At 37.6% G+C, this 17,812-nt stretch overlaps 2 protein-coding genes across 4 annotated transcripts in view; both read right to left on the bottom strand.

Moving 5' to 3' along the window:
- Nucleotides 1-4,035: 4,035 nt before the first annotated feature.
- Nucleotides 4,036-13,220, bottom strand: Tm2d3 (TM2 domain containing 3). 3 transcript variants are annotated; one of them, XM_027921843.2, is made up of 7 exons: nucleotides 13,051-13,220; nucleotides 12,350-12,608; nucleotides 11,824-11,916; nucleotides 10,157-10,314; nucleotides 8,638-8,812; nucleotides 7,081-7,156; nucleotides 4,036-4,360 (listed from the first exon to the last, which is right to left on the bottom strand). In XM_027921843.2, exons 2-7 carry the CDS (start codon nucleotides 12,438-12,440, stop codon nucleotides 4,195-4,197), a joined length of 759 nt encoding a protein of 252 aa, XP_027777644.2. In that variant the 5' UTR covers nucleotides 12,441-12,608; nucleotides 13,051-13,220; the 3' UTR covers nucleotides 4,036-4,194. The 3 variants fall into 3 exon arrangements, with proteins under 3 accessions (XP_027777644.2, XP_071464773.1, XP_027777652.2); XM_071608672.1 differs by having other exon boundaries at nucleotides 12,350-12,752; XM_027921851.2 differs by lacking the exons at nucleotides 11,824-11,916; nucleotides 13,051-13,220 and having other exon boundaries at nucleotides 12,350-12,537.
- Nucleotides 13,221-13,632: 412 nt separating this feature from the next.
- Tars3 (threonyl-tRNA synthetase 3) overlaps nucleotides 13,633-17,812 on the bottom strand; it is a 62,671-nt gene continuing 58,491 nt past the window's right edge. Inside the window, exons 17-19 of the mRNA XM_027921326.3 lie at nucleotides 16,905-16,977; nucleotides 16,078-16,192; nucleotides 13,633-14,797 (exon numbers count right to left, since the gene is read on the bottom strand). Coding sequence (XP_027777127.2) covers nucleotides 14,649-14,797; nucleotides 16,078-16,192; nucleotides 16,905-16,977 — 337 coding nt within the window. The 3' untranslated portion in view covers nucleotides 13,633-14,648. The remainder of the gene's footprint in view (nucleotides 14,798-16,077; nucleotides 16,193-16,904; nucleotides 16,978-17,812) is intronic.

The raw sequence follows: 17,812 nt of genomic DNA on the forward strand, positions 1-17,812 counted from the left end.
AATTCGTCATTATTCATTCAGCCGTCACTGTATACCTACTGTGTGTTCAGTAGGGCTGTCCAAGCTGGACTATAACAGAGAAAAAGACTCTTGCCTGCCCTCATGGAGTCTCTTGATAAATTATGCCCAAGTCTCTCAAGAAAAACTTGCTTTCCATAAAAATATTTTTTGCATAAAAATATTTTGTATAAAAATATAGAAGATAATTTCAATACTTCAAATCTCAGAATTCATACCGAAGTCCCCTAGATTGTAATAGTAACTTACAGGGGCTGGGTGTATGAGAGCACTTACTTAGCATGAGCAAGGCCCTGGATTTAAACCTCAGTACCATGAATAATAACAATTAATTTACAGCATGAGGACTATAATTATTGTATTATATGCTGGAAATTTGCTGAGTAGATTTTAAGTGATCTTACCACAAAATAGGCAATTATGTGTAATCATAGATATAGGAATAATTTCACTACCTATATTAAAACATCATGTATATCATAAATATATACAATTAAAAAAATTAAGAGCCAGAGGACACAGCTCAGTGTAGAGCCTTTGCCTAGCAGGCATGATGCCCTGGGTTTGATCCTCCCTCAGTAACACACATACATACATACACAATGATACAAACAATAAAAAAAAAAATGTTTAACTTACATACCCTCTATATTCTTTTCGTTTTTATTCTTATAAATGGACACAATACTTTTATTTATTTATTTTTATGTGGTGCTGAGGATCGAAACCACTGCCTCACACGTGCTAGGCAAGTGCGATACCACTGAGCTACAGCTACATTCTTGTGACACTTCATACTTAATCAAAAGTGCTTTTGTTGGATATGGCCTGGACAGAGGGGAAGCTGAAGAGCAGGGGTAAAGGAAATCTGTCTTCATTTTGGAGCTCTCTCCATGTCATATTTGAAAAGCTGCATCAGACATAGCTCATTTTCCACTCATTGCTCACGGGATGAATTAAAATCACTTGCAAATTCCTTAGCTGATGATGCACCAAAAATAAATGCAATTCTGGCATAAGGTATTAAAAAAAAGCACAGTGAAACATAATGGTATAGCTTAGAGAAGATATCTTTACATTTTTAAGTCTTGAGGCATACGAGCTTTTTAAAATACCTTTTTATAAGCACCATAAAGCAGAATGGCTCCTCAATCATTTGGAGAAATCAGAGCAACATGGTGCTATAGACAAATACTTATCCAAAGCCAATTTCTGAATATTATGTTGCTGCAGCCACATCAAGTGCCCTGAAATTCTTAAATGATTATTTCAAAACCTCCAAGACACTCGCCTCCAAGACACTCGGGACATTAACACACTCAGCAAATATATGAAGGACTCTGCGTGCAAGGCATTATACTAAGGACAAAGGGAATGATAGAAATAAATAAAATGGCACCTTCCTGTGAGGAATTACTGGGTGTAATATGCAAGAATGCTGACATAGCAAAGTAAAGATATAAAGACTACATAATGACAGATGGCAGGCTGCAGTGATAAATCCTGAATATCTAGAGAAACATCAAGAGAGGGCTGACTGATATGGTCCCAACCTGTGTAAACAGGTTCCATAATATTCCATAGTCAGAACTCATAGAACACATTCTATGGTCTCTTTATGCTCCCTCCCAAAATTCATGAAATCTTAACCCCCTTGCACAAAGGCAATGGTATTTAGAGGTGGGGCCTCAGGGACATCATAAGGCCATAGAGTGGAACCTTCATGAAGGAATTAGTGCCCTTCCTTATTAAAGTGGCCCCAGAGAGACCCTCCACACTAATACCATGTGAGGACACAGAAAGGTGTGCTATGAGAAAAGGGGCCTTTACCAGATATTAAACCTGCCAGCACTTTGATTTTGGACTCCATTTCCGTGAGAAATAAAGTTGTTATGTAGAAGCCATCCAATTCATGGTGTTTTGTTATGGCAGCTCAAATGGACTGGTATAGAAATAGAACAATGGATAGCAGAGGAATAGAACCCCAGGCCAAAGCCAAACATGGCATTTTGCTGCCAGTACAAGCCCATGGAATTTTTAACAGTTCACACTCACCCTCACTGGTGTCCTTTGAAAGTGTATTTTATTCTCCAGTTTTTTTAAGGGACTGTTCATCATTCATAAGATTGAATGCAGAGAACAAGACTCTTGCTTCCATCATTCATAAGATTGTTTAAACTATATTTGTAAATTTCTTCATATTTCCTACTAGTTCTCTGCCTCAGAGACTTGACTCCACCAGATCTTCGGTAAAGGAACCCCTGATTGGCTTATACAATTTAAGTTCCAAAGGCCAGCCAGCCCCCTGTGTAAACTTTTTAGGATTTGAGAACAAGTTCATTCATATTTCTTTTTATGGATTCTGAATCTTCGAGCTTTCACCTTTTAAACAAGGCAGCTTTGTTATTTAAGTCAGGTCCAAAAACTATAAAAATAGTCAATTATCAGCTGGGTGTGGTGGCACATACCTGTAATCCCAGAGACTTGGGAAGCTGAGGCAGGAGGATTGCAAGTTCAAAGTCCAGTCTCAGTGACTTAGTGAGAGTTTGTCTCAAAATAAAAAGGAGGGCCCTTGGGTTCAATCCTCCAGTACACACACACACACACACACACACACACACACATATATTTTTCTCCAATTGTCAAGGAAGCTGCTATTTATTTCTTCCAGGAGCAATGTGTACAGCCAGTAACTTCCCACCAATCCCATTCCCTGGCTCCACCACATGTGGTTGCTCAACAGGGAAATGTTAAGAGATTCTATTCTACATGGAGCTAAATAATTAAGAGGATAATTTTATTATAGTTAACAAAGGGCTGCTTTTGCTGTTTAAAAGTTATTTTCTAAGGAAATGCCAGTTCAACCATGAGTCTCACAAATAAGAAAAAAGTATTAATTTGCCCTTTAAAAGTCCACACAAACTGTGAAAAAACAATTGCCTCAAATTATTGCTCTATGCTCACAGACAAGTTTCTAGAAAAAAAAAAAAAAAAAAACACAACAACTCATGATTGGCTGCTTTGGAAGTAGAATGGGAAAGCAAATGTAAAGGGGATGCACCACCTAGTGACCAGAGCTGGAACTGCTCTTGATGAAATCCAGATATACCTAATCAAGAAGACACCCATTCTTCAAAGGCAAGTTACCACCAAAATGATTTAATTCTCTTTTCAGGGAACCTGTAATTAGCAAATAAACTAGAAAAAAAATAAGAGTCCATCTCATGATATTTATGTAAATACTCCCAAGAGATATTTTATAGCTTCTAGATCAGGTATGATGGTTAAGTCTTCTGGCTATTAATATGTGCAGATGTTTAAAAAGCAATACACACAGACACCTAAATTTGAAAAGAAGAATGTTAAGAATATTTAAATGTTTCAAAAGCAACCTTGAGTAGAACCCACTTTGAATAATTGCTTTTCTGTCCAATAAAGGGTTCACGAGAGAACTACAATAATTCAAAAACATTTATCACATTTACCAACACTTCCACTTTATCAATAAAGACTGCTGGAATGTGGCAAAAATAAACATTTTACTTCTTAATAATAAAGGTAAGTTGTTATGACTATTCAAGATATTTAAATATAAAAACAGGTGTACAATATTTCTTAAAGTGTAATTTTATTAATTTTAATACATTTGCAACCCTCTACCTTATTAACAAAATTTGAATCATGGCAACTAAACACATAAGTTCTACATTTTACTTTATAAAGACCAGACTATACTGCAAAGCTCAAAAGATGACTGAAGCAGATATAGAAAACCTTATTTAGGTAACAGAATCAGAGCTCACCCATTCTCTACATTCACAACTGAATGGCTTTTCAAGACACCCCCTTCAGGTTGAAGATACAAACCACAGATTGACTCAAGCAACAATAAAACTAACTTCATGGAATTAAATGGTCTTTCCATCACTGCAGAATTTGTTCTTCTGGGTTTAAGTTTATATTTTTTCACAGAAAAAAAAAATTCAGGTAAATAAAAACAAATTCCAGGTTAGCATGTTCAGTGTTTAACTTCTTTATTTTACCTTTATCAAGGCAAGCAAAGTACAGATGCTGTACATTAAAAACATACAAACACATAACTCACAACACATCAGATACTATAGGCCAACAGACCTTTTCCTAAGGACTGCTCCTCTCTGAAGCACATAACCACAGCTAAATGTACAAAGAGCCATCTGCTGGTCCCACGTAGCCAACTCCAATTAGCAAGACATCTATTAGTGTCCATATTCCCAGGCCACCAAAGCTGAAGAGCTTGCCCAGGCCTTCACGCCACTGGCCCAGGTAGAAGCGGTCTGCTCCAAACCCACCTAGTGTGATGCTGCAACAATAAAGTAGGCTGAAATCCGTAAATGTAGCCAGCTATGGTTTAATATCCACGCCAAGTCACATTTGTGAAAAGGCCTTAAATTATAATAACCCCTAGTTAGAGCATAAATGACCATTTCATAAATTCACAACACCAAATAATGCTGGGCAAGACTGCTTATCAAAAATAAACACATATGGCTTAGCATGTACAGGGCCTAGGATTCAATCTCCAGCACCAAGAAAAAAAATGAATAAAGAAGCATACAATTTTTAACCATGGTGAAAGATATGTTTTTCTCTTTTTAATAAAAATAATCAATCTCATTGCTTTTTAATCAAATTAGTCTGACAGAAAGTGTTCTGACATGTAGTCCTGAGCTGGAGTCTTGAGGCATATACCACAATGAACTAAACCAGATAAAGTTGTCTTAACTTTCTTCAGTCACTCTTTTTTTCTTTTTGGTACTGGGATTGAACTCAGGGGCACTCGACTACTGAGCCACATCCCCAGCCCTATTTTGTATTTTATTTAGAGACAGGGTCTCACTGAGTTTAGCACCTTGTTTTTGCTGAGGCTGGCTTTGAATTCACAATCCGCCTGCCTCAGCTTCCCCAGCCACATGCCCGGCTTTTCAGTCACTCTTATCTAAAAATTTAGTATTACGAATTAATGATTCTTAAGTGCTTCAAATCTTAAGATCTAACAATATCAGGAAAATATTTATTATAAAAATTTCAAAACTCAAATTAAAGGAAAGAGTAGAAAACAGTTTCCATGAACCAGCTCTCATGATTATTCACATTCAGCCAACTGTGTTTTGATATTGTTAACCCACACCCTCCCCCTACTGCAGAAGACTGCTGGCTCTGTCTTTCCAAAGGAGGTTCTGCATTTGTAGCCAATCAACCACAGATCAAAAATATTTTGGGGGGAAAAAACTGCATCTGTACTAAAAATGCAGACTTTTCTTTTTGCCCTTATTACCTAAACAATATAGAATACAATTATTAACATAGCATTCAGGGCTGTGGCTCAGTGGTAAAATGCTCGCCTAGCATGTGTGAGGAACTGGGTTCAATCCTCAGCACCACATAAGATTAAATAAATAAAGTCACTGTGTTCATCTAAACTAAAGAAAAACATTAAAAAAAAAAAAAAAAAAAAAAACAACTATAGCATTCACATTGTATCAGGTATTATAAATCATCTAGAGATGATTTCAGCACGTGGAAGGATATTTGTAGTTCTATGCAAATACTGTGCTATTTTATATAAAGGATGTGAGTATCCAAGTGGACCCTGGAATCAACACCCCAAGGCTTCTGAGGGACAACTGTACTTTGGGGCATATCTCATTTACAGAGAATATTTTAAAAGTACTATGTTAACCCTGAACTCATTGAAAATGCAAATTGTAAATTGTTTGCAAAGAAAATATGAGATCCATTTTTAATATGTGCCAAAGTGTTCAGTAAGATGCCGTAAAACTAGAAATAAAACATTGATTTAAAAAAAGAAAAGAAAAAGTACTATGTTAAACTCTATGAAGGAAACAATTTTTAAGTCCTTAAATGTATCAAGGTAATGTAAGATGTTAACTATGCAGCAGAGACTGGGTGAGGGGTGTGCAAGAAACTCTCTACCATCTTTGTGACTTTTATATAAGTCTAAAATTACTTTAAATTAAAAAGTTTTCTTTTAAAGTCAATTGCTAGTTCAATTTGAATAATTAACTGACAAAAACTATGTATGGCCAGCTGTCAAATCTTATTTTGTCATGTCTAATTTCCTATCTTGGATTCCTCTTTTACTTTCCAATAAACCTCTGGTCAGCACAAACCCTAATGTAACGTCTCTCACAATGGGCAATTTAGCCTTCTAGGGAACATTTGGCCAGGTCTGGAGGCATTCTGATTGTCCCCACTGGGGGAATGGGGTATGACTGATAACTAGTAGTAGGTATAGGCTAAGGACACTATTGAACATTTTTACTATGCACAGGACAGCTCTACTACAAAGAATTATTTGGCTCAAAATGTCAACAGGGAGAGGGTTAAAAAATCCTGCCCTATGTCACATATTGCAGGTCTCAGGCTCTAACATCAAGATTTCATGGTAGATAGCATAACTTTTTGATTAAACATTTAACCAGGGCCCCAACTGTCTTTCCCCTTAGTGGGAAGACTGATAATCCTGATGAAAAGTTTAAAATATAAACATTTTAAGAGTTATAGATCTGTAATTATCTGGATGATAAAATTATAGATAATTTAGTTTTTCTTTATTTTCATTTTCCACTTTTCATTATATTATATTATAATAAACTTATATAAAATAGCTTACATTATATAAAATGTTATTTTTTATAAGGTCAAAGTTACTTAAAATTTAAAAGTATACCTTGCAAAACCTTCATATTTTAGCCTATGCATTTTACTGATTCACATAAGTTCAAGATGGGAACTCTGATTAGTCCTAATGCTCTACAATAACAACTCAATTAAGTCATTTCTAGAATGACTTAAAATCTAAATATGCCTGCAGCTAAATTCTATAAAAGTACTGTCTGATCTTTTTACCTATCTGCACCTGTGTATTCTAGAGGCTATCTAACAGAAGTGGTAGGATCTTAGCAAAGGACGTGTCTGGCTAAGCCTAATGTTTGAAAAATTGCATTGATCCCAAAGAAATCCAAATGGTATTTTTAACTTATTAATACCAAAGCTTACCTTAGAGCCAGAGCAGTCGACCACTTATAACCTCCAGTCCAATTACAGTATAGCATTTTGGGAAAAGTACGATTACCTTACAAAAAGAAAAAGGAAAACACTCTACATTAAAAAATGGATACAAAAATACTCTCTCGAGATGTCATTATAACTAATGCCTTATAACTTAGAATCAAAAGGTCACCTCTATTTATAATTAGTTTTACTCTAGTTAATAACACAAAGAAAGTCCTTACCATCTATAAGCACAGATTTAATATTTAAATCAGTTAAGTTGGTGTTAAAACTTAAAGAATATGAAATGCTCTACTAGATATCAAAACTTTGGGTGAAGACAGATATATACAACAGGAAGAGCCAGCCCAGAACCAGCACCACATATAAACACTTGACATATAATAGAGAGTGACAGAGATAGGCTGCAAAATTGGCTATCTATGAGGGAGGAAATAGAAAAGTGAATTTGCCTCCTAACATCTACCAAAGTCAATTTCTTGTGGATTATAGTACTAACTGTGAAAGGCCAAACTTCCAGTTTTTAAAAGAAAATAAATATAGAAAATTATGAACCTGGGGTGGGAAAAGAAACAACAAAAAGAAGTGGTTAACTATAAGACTAATTATTTAATCACATTTTCAAAATTCTATTAATCAAAAGATACTCTAAGGAAAGTGGGGAGGAAAAAAGTCAAAATCTGGGAAAGGGTTTTAGGGTCACCTAAGGATAGTACCAAGAATATAAAATAATACCAGAAATCTTTAATAATAGACAAAACCTAAAGATAAGACATACTGAAGATCTAGATCATCAAGAATAGTTATGGGCTACCACTGGTGGGAATGTGTAAACCATTCTAGAAAATAAGACCTGAGGGAGAATATATGCCAGACACACTGCTACAAATGTACAAACAGAAGATAGGTACAGAAATTTAAGAGTTGCTGTAATAGGTAAAAACAGCAAAAAATTCAATACCTTGGAAACTGGATACACTGTTGATACAATTTTATAATTTATAATCTGACAGTGTAAAAATAATAAGAGAAGTCCCATTAGAGCCCTAATGTTGAGAGGAAAGAGGTCCCAGAAGACCACAGTCTTATTTTATACATCTAATCTAAAATAAAGAGCATATCACACTATATTACACACATACACACAAACACACACACACACACACAAACAGAACCACAGAATATTTTAAAAGGGAAGTGGATGATGAAATTCAAAAGGTGCTACCTCTATGGAGAAGGAAGAACAAGTGGACAAAGGGAACATTCAGGTGGTTACAATGTATCAGAACTGTTCATTGTTAATCAGGGGAAATTCAATTACTATGTTTTAGATCTGAGATATTTTTTGTTTTATGCAATTTTGTATTTAAAAAGAGTTGCACATTTTCCATACATTTCTTTTTTAGTCTATCAAGTCTACTAATGCGGATTGGCACAACTAAAAAACTGCTAGTGTATATGATAAAATAATTAAATTTTCAAGTTTCTGGTGAACTTAGAAATACTTTGTTTATGAAATTCCTTGAACTCTGACTGACTTACCCAAGCAATGGATGTGATCCCGCACTGTGCAGTTGGCAGTGTAACGTTGCCGAGGACAGGACACTGTCATGCAGCTGGTGGAATTGGAGCACTCATAATCTGTTTCAGGAAGCTGCCAGCAAAATCTGCAAGTCATGTTGATGATAAAGCTCTTTTGGGATTTGAAGTCTTGATCCTATACACCGAAGGACACAGAATTAATCAATCATGATACAGTTATTTGTCATCATGTCATTAAGACTACATAGGCATATAATACAAAATTTCTAAAATACGTATATTTCGGACCTAGCAGTAAGTGGGAGAAAAATAGACACAAAAACAATATGTATGCAAAACAAATGTATGTTGTATGATCTTATAATCATAAAAATATACACCCAAATATATACTACATACCAAAGTGGGGAAAAACCTACATAAACTCATATCAAAATAGCAAAAGTTATTTCAGGGTGATAAGATTATTTTACCACTTTTGCCTAATTAACTTATTTTATAATCAGTACATGAATTTTATTTTAATTATTTATTTTTGTGCCAGCAATTGAACTCAGGGATGCTTAATAGAGTACATATATTTTAGTAGTATAGAAAAAAGAAAAATTATTTTATAAGGTCATAGTCACAGATAGCTGCCTGATGCTTCTGTGAGCATAGCACACTGCCTTGCTTCCGAGTTCCAAATTTTCCCAGCATTTTCCAGCTTAGAACAATCACATGGCATATATGTCTGTATTGCTCTGTGTCATGTAGTTCTCAGTTGGGCTGCCTATTGGGTGACCATGCCAAGTGCTCATGGAGATGACAGCAGGAGGAAAAACCCTGAGGTGCAGACTGCAATTGGAGATGGCAGGGAAGACCTGGAACTCAGAAGCAAGGGAATGTGCTATGCTTACAGAAGCACCAAGCTGGGATCAGTGAACTTGGATCCTTCTCCAAACTTGCAGCTCAGTGACCCTCAAAAAAGGACACTCTTACCTTTCTTTCAGCTATATTTCTATCTGGGATTTATTTTGGACAAAACAGGGACTTAACTTTTTTTTTTTTTTCCAGAGAGGTATGCAGTCATCCCAGCATTTATTGAATCCATCTTCTCATTACAAAGAACTGACTCCTTTGCAAGCTCATCTATGTAAAAAGACATTTTCATGCCTCTATATTATACCAGCTTTCACTACCAAGAACACAGAACCCATCTGCAGGAATTACACCCACTTCAGATACACTAGTAAAATGAGACCTTCTCCAGGTCTTACAAAACAACATTTCTGTCCTGCACATTTTCATATAATACCAACTGGCTTGTCAGTTACCAACATAATTGGAACAGTAGCAATTTGATAAGGAAGGGAATACAGGATTTTAAAATTTATTTCTATTTATGTACTTTACAGGGCTGTTATAAAAGAATACAAAAACAATTTCAGAATCTCCCTCCAACAGTCAAATCTAACAACACTTTTAACTTGGGAATTTATAATGCATTTATTTAGAATAGGTAAGCTGCAGTACTTACAACACATGTAACAGAAGGTTTCACTGTACAGTCAAAAGTGACAGGCTTCCCATAGACACAGGAGAAATTTGTAGCACAGTCTATACAGTCTGCAGGAAGTCTGCTACATAAACCATTGCTTGGACACTTCATCATATAGGGTGGGATTTCGGTACTTTCTGTGAGAGGTGAGAGAGTGGCTTATTCTCTCTTGACACTGATCAGAATAACAGGAAAACAATTTTTCTAAGGTGAAGAGACACAAACATTAGCAATGAGACACTACGCTCGAATGCAAAAAGCACTAAGTTGGAGTCAGAGAGACACCTACAATTAAAGTATGGTTCTGCCACCAACCAGCTGTATGACCAGGTGGGCAGCATACTAGTAAAAAGTATTTCAGTCTTGCCTCCCAAGTGGCCATGAAAATTGAAGATGCTCATGTACAAATAATGTAGAGAAAATGTCAGATGCAAGTTAGCAGCTCAAAAAAATCTACCATTTATAAGATGAAAAACTAAATCTTAGACAAGGTAGGAGTTATGAAAAATCTCAGGGAATCTATAGTACAAATGAAGCCAGAATTCAAATCTCTCCATTTCCAACCCAAAATTCTTTTCATTCAAATTTACTGAATAGGAAATGAAGCCACTGACACCTTTGGTGTACCAACTCTAGAAAACACTTTGTCATTATTCCACACTGATATTTCAATAAGCCATATTTGCTAATATAGTATTTATATTTTTATAACAAGGTTCAAATTAATTCCATATTTTAATAATTTTTTTCAGCAAGTTGCAACTTTTTTTCCCAATCCAAACAATGGGGCAACACATTTTTAACAGTTAATAGAACATAAAAGTCACTAGCATTAATGAGAAGAGGGGTTTTCAAAAATGTGTAAAAGAGCCAAGAATTCTTGCGTTTTCTCTTTAAAAAAAAAAAAATGCATCTTAAATCACATTCAATCAACTTTCACATTCAAAAAGGAAGCCTAAAATACCTCTTCCAGTTTTGAGTCATTGGTATAATGGAACTCTAAAGGAATGAAACTACTTTCCATTTACCAAACACCACTGTATTAAGCAGTCAATCTACAAAATACAATTTTCTTTTCTATTGTTCCTATTTCTACATGGCTGGAGTCTGGACACTTTAGAACCACAACTGCTTTCAGGCAGTTGGGCTAATCTCACAGCCTGAATGGAGAGGAAACAAAGGCCCAAGAGGGGTGAGTAATTTCCTCAACTTCCCAATAGCACCATGAGACTCAAGACTTCATGTCTCCATTAATCCCTCTCATACGCTTCCAATTCATACAGCATTGGGGGGCCTTTTAATCACCAGCAGGAACTGAGTGCTAGAAACAGAAGGAATTTTCTGAAGGGAAAGAAGCACTGGTTAAAGGTTACTTTGATCGAGGAAGTGGAAAAATAACAGAAATAAGACTGAAATGAGAAGCGTGAGGTTGGAAAAGAGATGAGGTAGGAATGTCAAAAGGTATTCAAATACCAAAGCTGTCTACTGAAAATGGCTGTGTATCTGCCCGTAATTCACATAACCTAAGATACAACACACAGTCAAAAATTAAGTGACTTCGTATACTAAAAGAAACTGTATCAAAAACAGAAAGAAACTACTGTATATAAAAAGGCACATTTACTAGAATAGAAAACGTCTAGTACCTGCTGCCCTGGGAACTACTGTGAATGTACGTGTTGGGCCCGGATCCTTTATTGCCTGAGCCAGCGGCTGCGAATGCTCTAAATTTAAGGATCCTACAATTAGAGAAACACGTTATCCCGGGATATGAAAACCTTGGTTTGTGTGGTTAACACGCAAGTACTACACCAAGCCAATAACTGCTCTTAAAAACCTCAGGGTCTGACTTCCCCAAGACAGAGAACTGAAAGGGCGCATCACCAATAGGGACTACACCGTTTCGAGTCTGCAGGTAACAAAGGCGGTTTCAAGTTGGGTTTCTGTTTCCCCGGCGGAGCCACGGAGAGTTCCCTTTCAGCTGGAGGGTTCGGTAGCGAGGTAGCTGAGCACAGGCTCCGGCGAGGCATCCAGGGCACACCAGACTGCAGCTACCCGCCGCCCGCCGCCCAGCACGCAGCCTCTGTGGTCCCGGCCCCAACGCTTCTAGCAGCTCCTGGGACCCTCTAAACTCTCAGCCCGCCCTGGCGCGACCCCCGACCTTTAACTCACCACCACCAGATAGAATGTAGAACTGCGAGAGGAAGAGCAGCACGCGACACAAGCGGCGAAGGCGCAGGAGCGGTCCCGCCGGAGCTGCCATCTTGCCGACGCGCGCGCACTTCCGGGCCGGGGGGCGGGGTTCCCGGCGCGCGCCTAATGGGGGCGTGTCCGGGCGCGGCCTGAGAATTCCGGGGCGCAGGCGCTCTGAAGCTGTGGTCCCGCGCTAATCTACGCCGTCCCCTTCTTCGCCGCACCCGCGGAAGGTCACCTGGAGGAGTGCAATCGCCTGACCCGGTGAAAATGCTCGGTCCCCTAGCGTCCCTCACACTGATTAGACGCGTGCCCCGCCTCCTCCTTCCACTGCAGGAGCCTGGGAAAGGATCGCCGTAGTACCGAAATTCACCCGAGGTGACTGAAGGTAGAGGCGGAAATTTGGGAAGTTAGGCACTATATTCAGGTAGTTGGATGCATACGTTTAGAGATAAACGTTGCTACTGTGTGCTAGGTACTGTGCGAAGGTGCTGGGACCACATTTCATAACTGGCCCTGCCTTACTAGCCAACTCCTTAAGGATACGTGGTATTTAGAGAAAATTCCTGTACGACTGGGAAAAAGCCCGATGTGGGATTTTTCACGCGAAAGGAGGGTCCGAGCACAGCCTCTCCCCGAAGGCGACCAGCCTAGGGTAAGGAAGGGAACGCTTTACCCACCTATGTCTGTTCCCAGCACAGCAGACGTCTTGGGGTGCCTCTCTATTCCACCCCTCTTCACCCGCCACAAGATCGTTCACTTTGGGGTCTTCAGGCTGTCCATGAAATAGGCCGAGTTCGGGCCCCTCTAAAACTGAGAGCAGCTTCCTCATGCTGAGAGAGTAAAGGCTGAGGAGCTGACCCCCCCCCACCCCCCCCCCACCCCCCCCCGCGTCTAAGAGACACCAAGGAAGCCCACAATGCCAAATTGTTCCCTGCCCTGCCCTCTAACGTAGGCTAACTAAATCTGCATATGGGTATTTCCTAATTTTTGTCTCACTTTGCCTGCCTCTTCTCTTTTTTCAAAAGCTGTCTTTGTCCTCAGAGCCTCTCAAGATGGAATTGTGAAATAAAAATTTTCTTCTAACTTCCTTCAAAGCTGGCTTTAAATAAAAAACCTGTTTTCCTACCAATTTGAATATTTTGGGAGCAACCAGCAGCGGAGTAGCCTCTTCTCCAGGGCTGTATTACTGTCACCCTCTAACACCCACTCTTTCACTTGCACTTTTGATGAGTGAAAGAAGAAAAAAGAACACGGAATAACACCTGGCACATGCTTTAAAATTTTTATCACAAGGTACACGTATTACTACTACACAGGCCTGACATATGACACTTTGTTTACCAACTATTTCACAGTTCACATTCCTCAGGAAGTAAAAATCAGAAATCATTTTGAGTCTATAAATCAATAAAATGTCATTCCCAACAAAAAAGCAATTTAACTCTAGGTGAGCATCTTACTGGTATAAGCCCAAAGCCGAAACAAGGAAACACTGTGTGATGCATTTTATTGGGGAATTCATTATTTCTAAAGCTGAACAAAGCTTAATTTTTAATTAGAAGCATTAAAACTGCAACTCTTAAACTACAATGCAAATAACAGATTCCACAACACTGAATTTCTTTGATTTTATGAGTCCTTTGTCAGTAATTCAATATTTATTAATACCTGCTTTACTTATTGTTGCCGGTTAGTTAAAAAAATTAAGTAATGATTCCATTTAAATGAGATAAAGTTTCAATTTTAACTTAAAAACAGCCATAAAAATATCTGAGACATAAGAAAATAAGATTTCCCCTCAAAGTCAAAAAGGCTTTGTGGACTTTTAATGGAACCTATCTTTTTCCCCCCTTTTTTCTTAGTGCTGGGGATAGAACCCAGGTCCTTTTGAATTCTAAGCAAGCGCTCTGCAACTGAGCTCTATCCCTAGCCCTGAAGCCTATCTGCTGAAAATCACAAGTCTTAGCAATAACTTCATATATCTCATTTTCTAGTGTTTCCATCTTTCAATGAATAATATCTCACTATTGAGGTCTCTGAAGTCATTGATTGCTTGGAAATTTCCCAAGCTTCTCTTCTTATCATCTTCAGAACACATTAATGAATTAACTTTATACATATATGCTAATCATTCACTGTGACCCATTTCAACTGATCCCATGAGTGGATCCATCAGTGGGTCCAAAGTTCTTAGAAGTTCTAACATGTTAGTTAGGAAAAATACATTTGCAAAGGTCAAAATAGATTACATAGAAGCAAGTACAAGGAAAGCACTTTAAAAGTCTTCCTCAGCATTTAGTGTACGTGATTTCTTGAGATTCTTCAATTTATTAATGGCAGAAATTACTGAAATCTCTCCATGAATTTTGTTGTCTCTTGTTCTAACATTTACAGCATTATTTATCTTTTCTTTTTCTCCAACCACTGTAGAAAGGAAAGGAAATAAATCAACCATTAAGTCAAACGTGGTATTATGAGTCTAACTGAATTTTTCTTCAGTATTAGTCACTAATTATCTATCTAATGGTCATTAAGTTCATGCTTTAGCTGAGTGTCTTGAGGTAAGGAATGACTTCTAATCACATCTTTTTACTGCTCACTTGAGAATACAGTATCGTGGCCATGGGGCATGAATTAGAGCAGGAAATATTACAGATCCCCTGACTCTACCTGGTGGTACTTGATAAGTCAAAAGATGCACACAGACCCATGCTGGCCAACCAGAATTTTCTGGGATGTGGGCAAAAAGCTTGTTCTCGGTAGTAATCCATATTGTGAGATGATAGCAGGAATCTGCAGCCATGTTTCTTGCCACACAAAAGGAACAAACTGGTCCACTGATAATTTCAACAAACTAGATACTCAAGTGAAGCATAAATGACTGGTGCAAAAACAGGAACCAGAAATGGGGAGAGATAATCCTTGTAAGGGCTGAGGCTCCTGGTTACTTTTCTAATGGTTTGGCTGTTTAGGTCTACTTTTCATGACATGGGTACCCCTCTGATAAATCTTTGTCTAACCTAATTTGAGATTCTGTCACCACAATGAGCCTGATTAAACAACAATACCTACCACAGAGTCAAACATTATCAATGAACAACTGTCGATAGGACAACTTTATGCATATTGATTGTGTTTTCTACTACTCTTTCAGCTTATGAGAGAGAGAGCAATACCATGCCTGCAGGCATGTCAATATCAGTTTCTCTTGGTTATACAGGTTTACAACCAAAATTTTAGATTCTGTATCCAATTACTCATGTTCCTTAAGGTATTTTTTTTTCACCTTAATTCTTTTCTTTTGAAAATTTGGAATCTTTCTCATTCATTTGTTTAATTCCCATGATTTCTAATAAACCAGCAGAGCAAGGGAAAATATTTCAGTTCTGTCACATGGCTGAAACATAAGGAGAATAATTCTACTGAAGAGGTTATTTTCAAATTTCTTTCATTTTCATTTGAGATGTTCACTATTGTTAATAATACTATACAATAGGATTCATATGGAACTTTATAAGTCTTCATCCAGCAAATAACAGAGGACCTAGCAACAGCTAATCCAGGACTCTTCTTTGTACATAGATATTAAACAGTCAAACTGTCATAATCAAGTAGTTATGCCATAGTCCTTATTTTGCCTTTTTTAAAAAATTAAAGCAAAAAAATATAAACAAACTGAAAAAATATAAACAAATTTAAGTTACCCAAAATAAAATTATATTGAGCCAACTGTGCATTTCTTATTTTCTTATTCAGTGTACAACTGTCATCTAAATCAACATCGGCCATAAATCCTTCTTCAAAAAATTCATTGGATACCTGGAAGAACAAGGAATACTTTCATTATTACATTATTTTTGGTAGACAGACTGACTCTAGGACAGCCCTCATTATTCCCATCTATTCATACCCCTGTGTAGCCCTCTACCCTGTATCAGAGTCGGTCTGTTACCCACAGAGGAGGGCAGAAGTGGTGGTAGTACACTTCTGAGGCTGGGTTATAAAAGACTACATCTCTCACTCCCCAGATCACTCAAGCTGCCATGTTGTGAGGACATTCAGGCAGCCTAGGAAGAAGTCAATAAGGTAAGGGGCTGAAGTCTATGTGAGTAAGCCTGGAGGACTGCAGCCCTGTGACAGCCTGACTGCAGCCTCATCAGACACCACACCAGAATGCACTAGCTATGCTGCTCCCAGATTCCTACCTCGAGGATGCTGAGATAATAAATACTTGCTGTTTTAAGTTGCTCAGTGTTAGGGAAATTGTTATGCAGTAACAGATAATAAGGTATTCTTCTCTAATAGAACCATATGGAAAATAATAATTTAATTATGTTTTGAAATACTAATTTTTCAAAAACACTGTGATTCAACTACATGGATATGACCCGTGTTACTTCCAATAACTGAAAACTTATTAAATTAATGTGTTAGTTATACAGTATTTTAAAGCAGGAATGACATTTCAAGCCAATGACCTACACAGAATACATGGCAAAGTATTAGGTACTTCAAATGTCTCTAATTTTACCTGAACTGCATATTCTTCACAAGTTGAACCCACAGGGATGACCATCACCTGACGAGGAGATAGCCAGAAAGGCCTGAAAAGTATACATTTTCAAAATCATTTCAAAATGACCACTTATTCTGTGATTAAAAAATAACCAAAGATTTTTTTTCAAGTATGGCTTTACAAGAGAGCAATTTCAGTGGAATGGTGTAGAAGCAAACCAAACCACATTAAGAGTTAAAAGGCAGTAGAGTAGACAAAAGGAGAAACCTGGAATTTTGATAGGAAAAGAGAAGGAAGAATGGGTTGGAACACAGATGGAAGGTTAATCACATACTTGTGCTTCTGGGCATTTATCCCAAATAAATGAAGACTTATGTTCACATAAATCCTGCACACTAACATACATAGCCGCTTTATTTGTAATAGCCAAAAGCCATAAATACCCCAAATATCCTTCAGCAGGAGAATGGTCAAATTTTGGTGCTTCCACACCATGGAACATCATTAAGTAAAAGTGAACCAAGTGTTGGTACTTGACATAACACTGATGGATCTCAAAGGAATTCCACTGAGTTAAAAAAAGCTGATCTGAAGAGGTTGCATACTATATGATTCCGCGTACTTGACAATCTTAAACTGACAGCATTATGGAAATGCAGAACAGATTCATGGTTTCCAGATTGGTGGACAGGAGTGAGCTAGAGCATTAGTGGGAATAATAAGAATAGGAGGGTCCTTATAAGTGAGTCTTGACTGGCAGCAGTTATTCCATCCAGACACTGTGATAAAAACCTTATAGAACTAAGCACGCACACGTGTGTGTGTGTGTGTGTGTGTGTGTGTGTGTGTGTACAGAAACACACACTCTCTTAAATGAGTACAAGTGAAAGTGGTGAAATCTAAATGAGGTTGGTAGATCATAT

This window comes from Marmota flaviventris, chromosome 2, assembly GCF_047511675.1.
Source record: "Marmota flaviventris isolate mMarFla1 chromosome 2, mMarFla1.hap1, whole genome shotgun sequence".
In the NCBI taxonomy this organism is placed as follows: Eukaryota; Metazoa; Chordata; class Mammalia; order Rodentia; family Sciuridae; genus Marmota; species Marmota flaviventris.

Excerpts from the sequence above, each read along its gene's own strand:
- Tm2d3 (XM_027921843.2), bottom strand. The coding sequence starts at position 12,440 with ATGGCAGCTCCGGCGGGACCGCTCCTGCGCCTTCGCCGCTTGTGTCGC. Across the intron at positions 8,813-10,156 it reads AACCTTCTGTTACATGTGTT|GATCAAGACTTCAAATCCCA; the intron begins GTAAGTACTGCA and ends TTCGGTGTATAG. Across the intron at positions 4,361-7,080 it reads TCGACTGCTCTGGCTCTAAG|CATCACACTAGGTGGGTTTG; the intron begins GTAAGCTTTGGT and ends TTATTGTTGCAG.